A 12360-nucleotide genomic window follows, 5' to 3' on the forward strand; every position below is an offset into this window, starting at 1 on the left:
CAAGCTGGGTACTTGTATAACCACTCCTTTCTCCCCCACCAACCATGAACCAGCCACCTCTCTCTGCTCATCTCTGCAGTTCCCCACTGAGCCCCTTCTCACCCACTCCTCCCATCATATGCAGCCACCTGCTCCCTATTCACTATTTGCTCATTCAAAAAAAGAGACCCAGTTCCATCCTACTTTTCCAGGGTACCTTGTTCCAGTTGCTCGAGATGGCGGGCGGCCCCTTCTCCCTCGCCCACGGGGTGTAAGAGGTGCTTTCCCACCCTGTCGGATGCCAAGTGCTGGGTCTTCATCCTCCTCACATGCTGTTGCTCCTGTCTGACCGGCCCTGAGAGGGGACCCTGGCTGGCCAGCCCCTTTTCTAGGGCTAGGAATTAAGTGATATTATTTCACTGCCCTAGAAGGGGCCATCAGCAAATCCACTCCCTCCAAGTTTCTATGTGTCCCCAATTTCTGGTGAGAAGTTTGCCTGACAGCCACCTTGCTGGCAGAGTTTCATGAAGCCTACAGGAAGCACTACACCAAGGGGAGGCAAATCCAGTCCTTTCAGGAAGAAAGGAGGGGTTGGGAAAAATAAAGAAGAGAACAGAAGATTTTCCCCTTTCCATATATCAAATCAGATCCCTCCCAGAAAATGTATGCAATACTCCACCCCTTAGGACAGTCACCATCTACTTGTCTTCATGAGACTTAGCAGCTCACCCTCTCCCCAACCTAAGGTTGCCAACCCTCCAGGATTAGCCTGAAGTCTCCAGGAATTAATATTTAATTAAAGATTAATCTTTATGTCATGTGATGAAATCTCCAAGAATACATCCAACCAAAACTGGCAACCCTACTCTAACCCCACCCCCCAAGGAAGCACCTGCCTTTCTGTCCCCAAGGCATTATACGCACCTCAATTTTCCTAGGACTCCTCTACCACTGGGTAAGGCAAACTCTCCAGCTTCCATTGCGCTGACTTTCCCTTTGAAAGATCCAGCTCCCCTCCCTGAGCTACTGCCACCATGTGTAGCCGACATGCCACTACTGGCTCCACTAGATGTACGATGGAGACTCGAGACCTTGGATGAAAGGGAGCTGATATCACCAAGGTCCCCGGAGGTCAGTGACGAGCCCCCTGTTGTTCGGGAGGGGGAGATGTCTGTCTCACTCTCCTGGCAATCCACTATGGGCTCTTCAGTTTCCTGAAAAGGAGAGGTCAGTCTATGTGAGACAGAAGCTGTATGTCGATGGAGGGTGTCTAGTGGTCAGATAAGAGCTCTGAGAGAAGAGGGGATCACGTTCGTATCACGTGAACCTGAATACATCAATCCAGGCCAAGAGTCTGGACAGATCCAAGAGAGGGAACCCTAACTCCGAAGGTGCTGGATGAGCTCCATGTGAGCGAGGAGAGGTAGTTCCCTTGTACAGTAATTGGAATTCTTTGAGATATTTGCTTCCTATGGAAGCTCCACATGAGGGCATACGTGCACCCAAACACACTCTTGCCTGGAGAGGTTTTCATTAGCAGTACCTGCAGGTCCATGCCTGCACCATATGCCTCTTCATGCTCCAGTACAGGGGCATATAGGGAGGAGCAGACCACACCACTCCACTTCCTTCTCAACCTCAGAGCATGGTAAACTTCCAAAGCAGAAGAAAAAGGAGGGTAGGTAGAGGAGCATCTATAGCCACAAAACATCTCAAAGCCTCCAGTTACTGTTCATGGTAACTTCTTCCTTCTTGGAGTTATTATCCTATGGGCACGCCACATGAGGAGCTTCCTCAGCCACATCTCAATGCAAAGAAGGGTGCTGAGGAGGTAGATTCAGTACAGAGGATAGAACGGCTTCACCAAAGGCTGCATCTGCTCTGGAGGCCTATACTAAGGCATAATGCTGTGAGAACATATTAATGGGGGATGAGTGGGCTGCCTTAATAATAATAATAATTAAAAAAAATAATAATAATAATTAATGGAGATATCCCATTTTTTAGAACTGGAAGGGACCTTGAAAGGTCATCGAGTCCAGCCCCCTGTCTTCACTAGCAGGACCAAGTACTGATTTTGCCCTAGATCCCCAAGTGGCCCCCTCAAGGATTGAACTCACAACCCTGGGTTTAGCAGGCCAATGCTCAAACCACTGAGCTATCCCTCCCCGCAAATACCTTACAAATGTCCTTGATGAACACCTTCCTAAGGAGGGCTATGGAAGTTGATTGAGTTCTTCCTAAAGTCACTGCTCCTTCCAGAAGGGATGTACACCAGAGGATGTATACCATGCCAGAATTTAGGTAGTCTCTGGGCGGAAATAAGAGTGAACTCTCATCCTCTCAGCAAAGGAGAGGAAGAGCCTGAGGGAAACCCTGGAGGGTGTAGTCCTGTGTCGATAGAAGGTCAGAACTCTAATAATATCCGAAGTATGGAGACTGGCTTCTTGCCTTAAAGAGTGAGGCTCGGGGTAAGACTGGTAGTTGGATGTCCTGAGGGATTTGGAACTCCAATGAAATGAGAATGGGGATGCAAAGTAACTTTGTTTGGGTAGGCATGAGGGCACCTACTTCCCCATCTCTCGTGGCTGAAGTGACTACCACAAGGAAGAAAGTCTTGAAGGACAGGTGGAGGAATGAACAGGTTCCCACGAGTCTGAAAGGAAGACTTAACACACTAAGCATGAAATTGAGGTGCTAGGATGAAGTAGGGTCCCAAATTGAAGGAAACAGGTTAAGGAGGGTTACCTCATGGCAAACCAGGGTACAATGCAGACTAATGGAGTAGCTGGGTCACCCTGGCCCTGTAACCTGGGTGCCCTTTACAATGCTTTGCTGCTGTAGTCTCCAACCTGGACTGCTCACAGCCTCCAGCATGGAAGTCTTACCAGCCTTGGTTATGCTGCAGGGTGACCCCCAGTCCCAGATTTTCTGCCCAGCCCTCTCCTGAACAGTACAAATATGTTAAATCCATTATTCCTTTATGGGAGTAATAGGCACACAACTTATTACACCAAATGGAGTTACCCAGACAGTTCAACTTGAACATACTAGATTAGATAAAACAATAAAACAAGTTTATTAACTACAAAGAGAGATTTTAAAGGAGCACAAGTAATAAGGTGTAAAAGTAAAAAAACATTAAAAATAAAATGCTTACTGGTGCCTAACTTAAAATATATTAGAGAGATTGAAAACAATGTTGCCTGATCTGTTGATTGTATATTAGTTCTATTGATTATTTAAGAATCCCTAATTAACCACTTTGTGGTTGGCAGGATTTCATTCCAAGATCAGGCCCAAATTTATTAGAATTACTATTAATCTGGGAAGCCCAATGTCCACAGGAGCATCACACACTGAGGAAAAACCTTTCGCGGTTGCAATAGTTTTATTAACAGGTCGTAAAATCACAAACACTTCAATCCAGAGAGAACATAAAATGAACATCTGAGCATCCATCTACTCACACCATCCCTTGCAGTAACCCATTGTTAGTCATTATCTCCATCACCATCATCAGGTGTCATCCTGGTGTCTCCCAAGGCCCGTTGGCCAGGATATAGCTTTTATAACGGGTTATGCTGATGCCCATGATGCCTAATGCATATTCATTAGAGGGTTCAGATCCATTTTGCTATTTGAACTTTCACATCCCACAAATGTTGGGAGTGCCCTTTTCCCATAAGTGACTAGGCCTTTTACCTCAAGCTTATTAGCATATATGTTAATTAGTTACCATGGCATTCTTACGGTTGGACTTCTGCTTATGTTCCTATCTTAAAATCTCTCAAGCTGTCATCAACAAGTATATCTTATGGTTACCAATCAGCAGTTTAGTCATTACAGCGTTCTATCTTCTGATAAGAATGGCCATACTGGGTCAGACAGAAGGTCCATCTAGCCCAGTATCCGGTCTTTCAAGAGTGGCCAATGCCAGGTGCTTCAGAGGGAATGAACAGAACAGGTAATCATCGAGTTATCCATCCCTGTCTCCCATTCCCAGCTTCTGATCAAGAGTTACTCTTGGTTAGCTGCTTGTGCTAAGGCTTTTTAGGCCTTGATTAGTTTAGCTAAACTATTGTTTTGCAGGCCTTGAGGTTTGTAGACACATTGCATTACTGTCTTAACTTATACCTATGTCTTACCCTAGCAAATACATATACCTATAGGCTACAAGAACATTAAGTAATTGCTTTTGATATTCTAAACTTGCCCCTTTTGGACAAATCTGTTCAAACAGTAATAACCACATTCTTAAAAATGCCTTAAAGACAAGAGCATCCTTGGAAATGTGATAAATGTGTTAGGTACTAAAGGATTGAGTTGATTATCATAAGTTAATGTAATAAGAAATATTGGTAATCTCCATTGTTTCTTGGTGTAATTGCTGAGCCTCATCTCTACAGTCTGAGATAATGGCTTGAAAGACTTTATTGTGTGTATAGCACACACCCAGAACAGTGGTTATGTCTACACTTGAGTTCTGAACTGTTGATTGTATACTAACATGGTTCTGGGTGAACTAATAAATTGTTTGTTGAAGAATAAGCAAGTGTCCTGATTTAAGACATTTTTCAAGTTAAAAGTTGACTTGAAAAGAACCTAGCATTAAAAAAAAAATTAGTAAGCGAACGGTCCCTGGACTAAATAAAAAGGGACTATCCTAAAATATTCCATTCTACATTGGCTATAAAAACACTTATCTAATTGGCAAACCTAGTTTGTTAGATTTCAGCTTTAAATTTAAGAGGCACCTTGGCAAGTTCATAAAAATTTATCCCTTTTCATGCTTACATCAATTAGGTCAGTGAAGGATCCAAAACAAAAATCTAAGGTACTTTCTGCGAGTCAGGTGAATAGAGATGTGAAAGTACGTGTCCTGAAGGTCAAGAGCTGAGAGTCTAAGAGAAGCAAGGAGGGTATTATAGCAGTAGATAGGGTAACCATAGTAAATCTGAAACACTGAATGAAGATATTGAGAATTCAAAGGTCGAGGATTAACCCCCAACACCCTTTCTTCTTTGGAACCAGAAAGTAGAGGGGATAGAAGCCTCTTCCTTTGAATTCTGAGGGTACTTCCTCCCCAGACCCAAGATGTATTAAGGAGTTCACTTCCTGTTCCAGAAGATTTAAGAGCGGTCCCTGAAAAGCGACAGGGAAGTGGGGGGTAGGCAGAGACTGGAACCAAATGGAATATGCCTGGGCTTACTAACCTTAGGCCAGTGGGTCCTTAAGATACTCCATCCAGTTTTCCAGAAAAAAGAAGAAAGGTTCCCAACAGGGTGAGGAAAGTAGGAGCTGTAGGAGGTTCCGTAGGGCTCCAGACACATGCTGCACCTCCCTCCAAAACCCAGTTCTGATGCATGTCAGATGGAGCAAGACGGAGCTGATGATCGATGCCTGTGGAATCTCCTCCTGTGCAGGGACTCAGACATGCGCTACTGTGACTGGCATTTGCAGTTGCAATAAGGCTGCTGTCTCTGTTGTTGCTTTCTCTGCAACATGAGAATATAAGAGGTCCAATGACTGAAGAATCGCCTTAGTGTCCCTATGACTGTGGAGCACTTCATCCATAATACTGGCAAACAGATCAGCCCCCTTGAACAGGAGGGCCTCTGTGGCAATTTGCACCTACTGTAGGATCCCAGATGGAGGCAAGAAGGATGGTTCACAACAGCAGTGGATGCCATGGTCTTTCCACCATATCCAAGGCATCCAGAGCGGCTTGGAGGAAGGTCCTGGCCATCAGTGGTCCTTCTGCCATCAAGGTTCTCAGTTCCTCCTGCTGGTCCTGTGGCAAGCGGTCTATCTTTGTCTCCCCAAAGAAGATAGTCATACTTTGAGAGTAAAGCTTGATAAATCCGCCACCCTCATTTGGAGGCAGGTAGAGGAATAGATCTCGCAGCCAAAGAGATCCAATCTTTTCAAATCCTTCTCTCCAGGGGCATTTTTAGAAGCTCTTTGGATTTCTACTGAATCACCTGGACCACCAGGAAGTCAGAGGTCAGGCATTGAAAGAAATACTCAAATCCCTTTGCAGGGTCCTGCTATTTTCTGTCCACTTTCTTTGAGGTAGGTGGGATGGAAGTCAGAATATGTCAGATCACCTTAGCAGGCTCAAGGAGACCCTCATTAATGGACACTGCTATCATGCCCGTTGTTGCTGTGTGTTCAACAGTTTATGTTGTTTCTCCTGAATGTCCAGCTCTTGGTGATCCTCTTGAGGTGGTTTTGGAAAACAAGAGGTTATTTACCTTTACAGTAACTGAAATTCTTTGACATGTTTTGTTCTTAAAGGTGCTCCACTAACTGTGTACACATCTCTCTTTCAGTCAGATTTTTGGTACCAATGCCCATGGGGTCTGCACTTGCATCCTGTATATACTCGTGCTCTGATGCGAGGGCATATATGGAGCTCTCTCAATTACAAAATTTGACATAGCAAGGACTCCAAAATAGAGGAAACGGAGAGAAAAGTGGAGTGCCCATTGAGACAAAACATCCAGAAGAACAGCAGTTACTCTACCAGGTAAGTACCCACTCCGAGTATTTATTCCTGTGGGTGCTCCATATTAGGTGGCTCCCAAGCAGTGTCCCAGTAATGGACGTGGGTGCTGAGGAAAGATCTAGTACAGATCGGAGAACAGCTGCACCCAAGGCTGCATCTGTCCTGGAAGCATGCACAATAGCATGGCGCTGAGAAAAAGGGTGCACAAAAAACGGTTACTCACCTTTGTAACTGTTCGAGATGTGTTGCTCATATCGATTCCAATTAGGTGTGCGCGCGCCGCGTGCACGATCATCGGAGACATTTTCTACCCTAGCAATATCCGGTGGGTCGGCTGTGGAGCCCCCTGGAGTGGCGCCTTCATGGCGCTGGATATATACCCCAGTGCCCCCTCAGTTCCTTCTTGCCGGCTACTCCTACAGTGGGGACGGGGGGCGGGTTTGGAATGGATATGAGCAACACATCTCAAAGAACAACAGTTACAAAGGTGAGTAACCGTTTTTTCTTCGAGTGCTTGCTCATATCGATTCCAATTAGGTGACTACCAAGCCTTACCTAGGCGGTGGGGTCGGAGTGAGACATCGCTGCGTGCAAAACCACTGATCCGAATGCAGCATCATCTCTGGACTGCTGTACCAGTGCATAGTGAGTGGCGAAGGTGTGGACCGATGACCAAACCGCAGCTCTACAAATGTCCTGGATCGGGACTCGAGCCAGGAAGGCAGTCGAGGAGGCTTGAGCCCTCATGGAGTGGGTGGTGAGGCGCGGCGTCAGGACACTGGCCAGGTCGTAGCAAGCACAAATGCAGGACGTGATCCAGGAGGAGAGACATTGTGAGGAGACCGGTAAGCCTTTCATCCGGTCGGCCATTGCAATGAAGAGTTGTGTCATCTTCCTAAACGGCTTTATACGCTTACGATAGAAAGCCAGGGCCCTGCGTACGTCCAAGGAATGCATACGCTCGCCTTGATGGGTGGCGTGCGGCTTAGGATGGAAGACCGGGAGAAATATATCCTGGTTCACATGAAAAGGTGAAACTACCTTGGGAAGAAAGGCAGGGTGGGGGCGAAGCTGCACCTTGTCTTTATGGAAAACGGTGTATGGAGGCTCAGACGTAAGCACCCTGATTTCAGAAACACGCCTTGCTGAAGTGATGGCTACCAGGAAGGCTGTCTTCCAAGATAGGTACAGGAGTGAGCAGGTAGCCAATGGCTCGAACGGGGGCCCTGTGAGCTTGGAGAGAACCAGGTTAAGATCCCACGCCGGAACGGGTTGGCGTTGCTGTGGATATGTCCGGTCTAAGCCCTTGAGGAATCTAACGATCACCGGGTTAGAGAAGACCGAGGAAGCGAGTTCTCCTGGGTGGAACGCCGATATAGCGGCCAGGTGAACCCTGATTGAAGATATCGCCAAGCCCTGCTGTTTCAGGGATAGGAGATATTCGAGTATAAAAGGAATTGACGCCTGCAAGGGGGGCGTAGCCCGCTGCGCGCACCAACAGGAGAACCGTTTCCACTTGGCTAAGTAAGTGGTCCGTGTAGAGGACTTTCTACTTCCCAGCAGAATCTGCTGCACAGGATGTGAGCATTGTAGCTCTGTCCGATTTAGCCATGGAGCATCCACACTGTGAGGTGGAGCGATTGCAGGTTGGGGTGACAGAGTCGGCCTTGGTCCTGAGAGATCAGGTCTGGGCACAAGGGAAGTGTGATCGGAGTTTGAACCGATAACTCCAGAAGCGTGGTGTACCAGTGCTGTCTTGGCCAGGCTAGAGTGACTAGAATGAGACGTGCCTTGTCTCTACGTAGCTTGGGCAGTACCCTGTGGACCAGTGGGAACGGAGGAAAAGCGTAGAACAGCTGGTCTTTCCATGTCAGAAGGAAAGCGTCCGACAGGGAGCCTGGAGATCGCCCTTGTAGGGAGCAGAACTCCTGGCACTTCCTGTTGGCTCGAGATGCGAACAGGTCAACCTGGGGAAATCCCCACCTCTGGAAGATGGAATAGATGATGTCTGGGCGAATCGACCACTCGTGCGTCTGGAAGGATCTGCTGAGACGGTCCGCCAGAGAGTTCTGGACTCCAGGGAGGAACGATGCCATGAGATGTATCGAGTGGGCAATGCAGAACTCCCACAGGCGAATGGCCTCTTGGCATAGGGGAGACAACCAGGCTCCTCCTTGCTTGTTGATGTAGAACATGGCCGTGGTGTTGTCTGTGAGGACTAACACACAGCGGCCATGTAGGAGACCGAGAAATGCCTGACAGGCTAGGCGCACCGCCATCAGCTCTTGAACACTGATGTGCAGAGCTAGTTGGATGTGGTCCACAGGCCTTGGAAATGGTGCTCCCCGAGGTGAGCGCCCCAACCTAGAGATGAGGCGTCCGTGACCAGGTGCGGGGAGGGTTGTGGGGCGTGAAACGGCACTCCTGCACAAACAGCCTTGTGATCCAGCCACCAGGTGAGAGAGGTCAAGACCGAGTTCGGAATCCGTGACCACCATGTTCAGGCTGTCCCGAGAAGGGCGGTACACTGAGGACACCCAGGCCTGAAGTTGACGAAGCCGAAGTCTGGCATGCCTGATTACGTAAGTACAAGAGGCCATGTGACCCAACAGACCGAGGCACGTCCTTACAGTGGTAATCGGGAATGCCTGGAGACCATGGATGATGTTCGCGATGGTGCGAAACCGAGTGTCTGGCAGAAAAGCTCGGGCGAGTGTAGAGTCTACGACTGCCCTGATAAACTCTATTCTCTGGGTAGGCTCCAGAGTGGACTTCTTTGTTGAGTAGAATGCTTAACTCGTGGAATGTTTGTAGTATTATCTGGACGTGCGCCCGAACTTGCTCCCTGGTGCGGCCGTAGACCAGCCAGTCATCTAGATACAGGAACACCTGTATCCTTTGTCGCCGAAGGTATGCTGCCACGACGGCCATACATTTGGTGAACACTCTCGGAGCCGCGGACAGTCCGAAGGGAAGGACGGCAAATTGGTAGTGTACCTTGTTTACTACAAAACGAAAAAAGCGCCTGTGAGGGGGGTAGATTGCTATATGAAAATATGCGTCCTTCATGTCAAGGGCGGCGTACCAGTCCCCAGGATCCAGGGAAGGGATGATGGTCCCCAAGGAGACCATGCGGAACTTCAACTTTACTATGAATTTGTTGAGTCCGTGCAAGTCTAAAATGGGTCGCAGACCCCCTTTTGCTTTGGGGGATCAAGAAGTAGCGGGAGTAAAACCCCTTGCCCCTTAACTCTGGGGGAACCTCCTCTATAGCCCCCATAGAGAGGAGCCCAAAAACCTCCTGTATAAGGAGATGCTCGTGAGAAGGGTCCCTGAAGAGGGACGGGGAGGGGGAACGAAGAAAACTGGAGAGCGTATCCCCCCTCCACCGTGCGAAGGACCCAACCGTCTGAAGTTATAAGGGACCAAGCACAGTGGAAATGGGAGAGGCGATCGCGAAAGAAAGGAAATGGATCCTGGGTAGTGGCTGGTGCGCCGTCCTCGGGCGCAGCTTCAAAAGTTTTGTCTAGGTCCAGAAGGTGGCCTAAGAGGGCCTTGGCTCTGACTGGGTTGGGGTCCGGTCGACCTCCGTCTACCACCTCGTCCCTGCCTTCTGGGGAAGTCCTGTCTCGGACGAGGAGGAAGAGGGTAGAACCGCTGTGGCTATGGCCTAAAGGGCCTGCGTTGAGCTCCTGGGACATGCATCCCCAGGGAGCGCATGATGGGGTTCTCGAGTCTTTGAGGCTCTGTAACCTAGAGTCCGTCTTGTCCGAGAACAAGCCTTGGCCCTCGAACGGCAGATCCTGCAGGGTCTGCTGCAGCTCTGGCGGTAACCCCGAAACCTGGAGCCAGGAGACACGTCGTATGGCTATCCCAGACGCTAGAGTCCGCAATGTCGAGGGAGGCCTGTAAGGAGGTTCTAGCCACCTTTTTGCCCTCCTCCACCAGGGCCCCGAACTCCTCCCTCGAGCCTTGGGGGACCAACTCTTTAAATTTCTCCATGGAATTCCAAGAGTTATAATTGTACCGACTTAAGAGCGCCTGTTGGTTTGTGGCTCTGAGCTGCAGACCCCCTGCCGAATAAACCTTCCGTCCAAACAAATCAAAGCGCTTAGCGTCCTTTGATTTGGGCGCTGCCACCTGCTGGCCATGGCACTCTCTGGCGTTCACTGATGAGAGTGAACACGGTCGGGGATGTGTGTAGAGGTACTCAGTCTTTAGAGGGAACAAAGTACTTCCTCTCTACCCCTCTGGCAGTGGGAGGGATGGAGGCTGGGGTTTTGCCATATGGACGTAGCGTTAGCCTGAATTGTACGGATAATGGGCAACGCCACCCAGGTTGGGGCATCAGATGAAAGGATGCTCACCACCAGGTCGTCCACCTCCACTATCTCCTCGGCCTGTAGGTCCATATTTCGTGCCACCCTACGTAACAAGTCTTGGTGGGCACGGAGATCTATAGGAGGTGGGCCTGAGAGTGTTGTACCCGCCACTGCCTCATCTGGGGAAGATGAGGACGACGCCTCAGAGGGTAAAGGATCTGTGTGCGGGTCCGGCTCCAAGGGACTTGGAGGTGCAGGATCCCCTGCACCAGGGTCTGCTGCCTGTGTGGGCATTGGCACCGGAGCCTCCATGCCCCCTGGGGGAGGACAGGAGATGGTGGCCTCAGGAACCCTGGGCTCAGAGTGAGTCGAGCGAGAGGCTGCTGGTGGAGCCCCTTGAGCCTGGTGATACGCCCAAGGGGTCCAGAAAGACCAATGCGCAGGGTCTTGTCGAAGGCTTTCTGCCCCCTCCTACCAACGACCCAAGTCGTCTGCAGGTTGACCCTGAGCAGGGTACGCTGAACGGGGAGCCCCTTCAGATGAGTGAGACGCCGATCGAGGCCCAGGGCGGTGCCGAGCGTGGTTGTAGGAATTCGTCCTGGTACGGTGCAGAGCGGTGCTGATCCATCGGCGAGCAGTCTCTCCGCGGTGCCGGTGAACGGTACCGTGATTGAGAACAGTGCCGATGTCCCTGTCGGTACCGGGATCCGGATCTGGACCTGGACCGGGACGACGAAGACCGTCTGTAAACTCGGTGCCGGGAGTGACTTCGCGAATGGGAGCGGCGCTCATACCGGTGCTGAGAACTGCACCTGGACTCCGACCGGTACCAATGCTCGGGTCGATGCCGAGAAGACGACCGGTGCCAGAAGGTAGATCTGTCCTGCGAGTACATCTCGGCGCCGAGATGGAGATCGGTGCCGGGACTGCGAACGGTGTCGAGACCTGCTCTGAGACCGGGAGCGGTGCCCCGAGTCCACGCCCGGAGATGGCGGGCGTATCAGGGTTGGCTTGCCCCTGGACTGTACCATACGAAGGGCATGCAGAGCCACGGGTTGAGAAGGCGCCGGCTCTGTGAGGGCGATAAAATCTCTCGCCGTGGCAAACATCTCCGGTGTAGAGGGGAGACAGGGCTCCACCACCTGGCGGGGCGGTGAGCCAGTCCGCACCAGACTCAACGGCTCTACACCCGGCCGGAGTCAATGGTGCTGATGACACTTGCACCCTCTGGCGTTCGGAAGCCGGGCGCGGCTCTACCACTGGTGCAGGGGGAGCCGGTGCCTGTTGGACGGCAGCGTCCTGAGTCTTGCGAGGCCTCTTATGTCCCGGAGATAGGGACTGGCGCCGAGGGGCTTGCAGCGGACGCGGTGCTAAGGGAGGATGGTGCCGTGCCGCCTTTTCCGCGTCTGCTCGCAGTGCAGCGCCGGAAGGTGCCGCTGGGGCGCTACGCACCGAGGCGCCTGGTGCCGGAGGCTGGCGCGCCGCAGGAGGATCTGGGCTAAGTGCCGCCTCCACGAGGTGTTGCTTCAGCCTGAAGTCCCGCTCCTT

At 50.5% G+C, this 12360-nt stretch overlaps 1 protein-coding gene across 4 annotated transcripts in view; it reads right to left on the bottom strand.

The window, feature by feature from the left end:
- TP53BP1 (tumor protein p53 binding protein 1) overlaps positions 1–12360 on the bottom strand; it is a 68461-nt gene that overhangs the window by 8999 nt on the left and 47102 nt on the right. For all 4 annotated transcript variants that reach the window (XM_054040989.1, XM_054040992.1, XM_054040991.1 and 1 more), the window contains 2 exons: positions 904–1193; positions 197–373 (listed from right to left, as the gene is read on the bottom strand). In XM_054040989.1, coding sequence (XP_053896964.1) covers positions 197–373; positions 904–1193 — 467 coding nt within the window. The remainder of the gene's footprint in view (positions 1–196; positions 374–903; positions 1194–12360) is intronic.

Source organism: Malaclemys terrapin, chromosome 10 (genome assembly GCF_027887155.1).
Source record: "Malaclemys terrapin pileata isolate rMalTer1 chromosome 10, rMalTer1.hap1, whole genome shotgun sequence".
In the NCBI taxonomy this organism is placed as follows: Eukaryota; Metazoa; Chordata; order Testudines; family Emydidae; genus Malaclemys; species Malaclemys terrapin.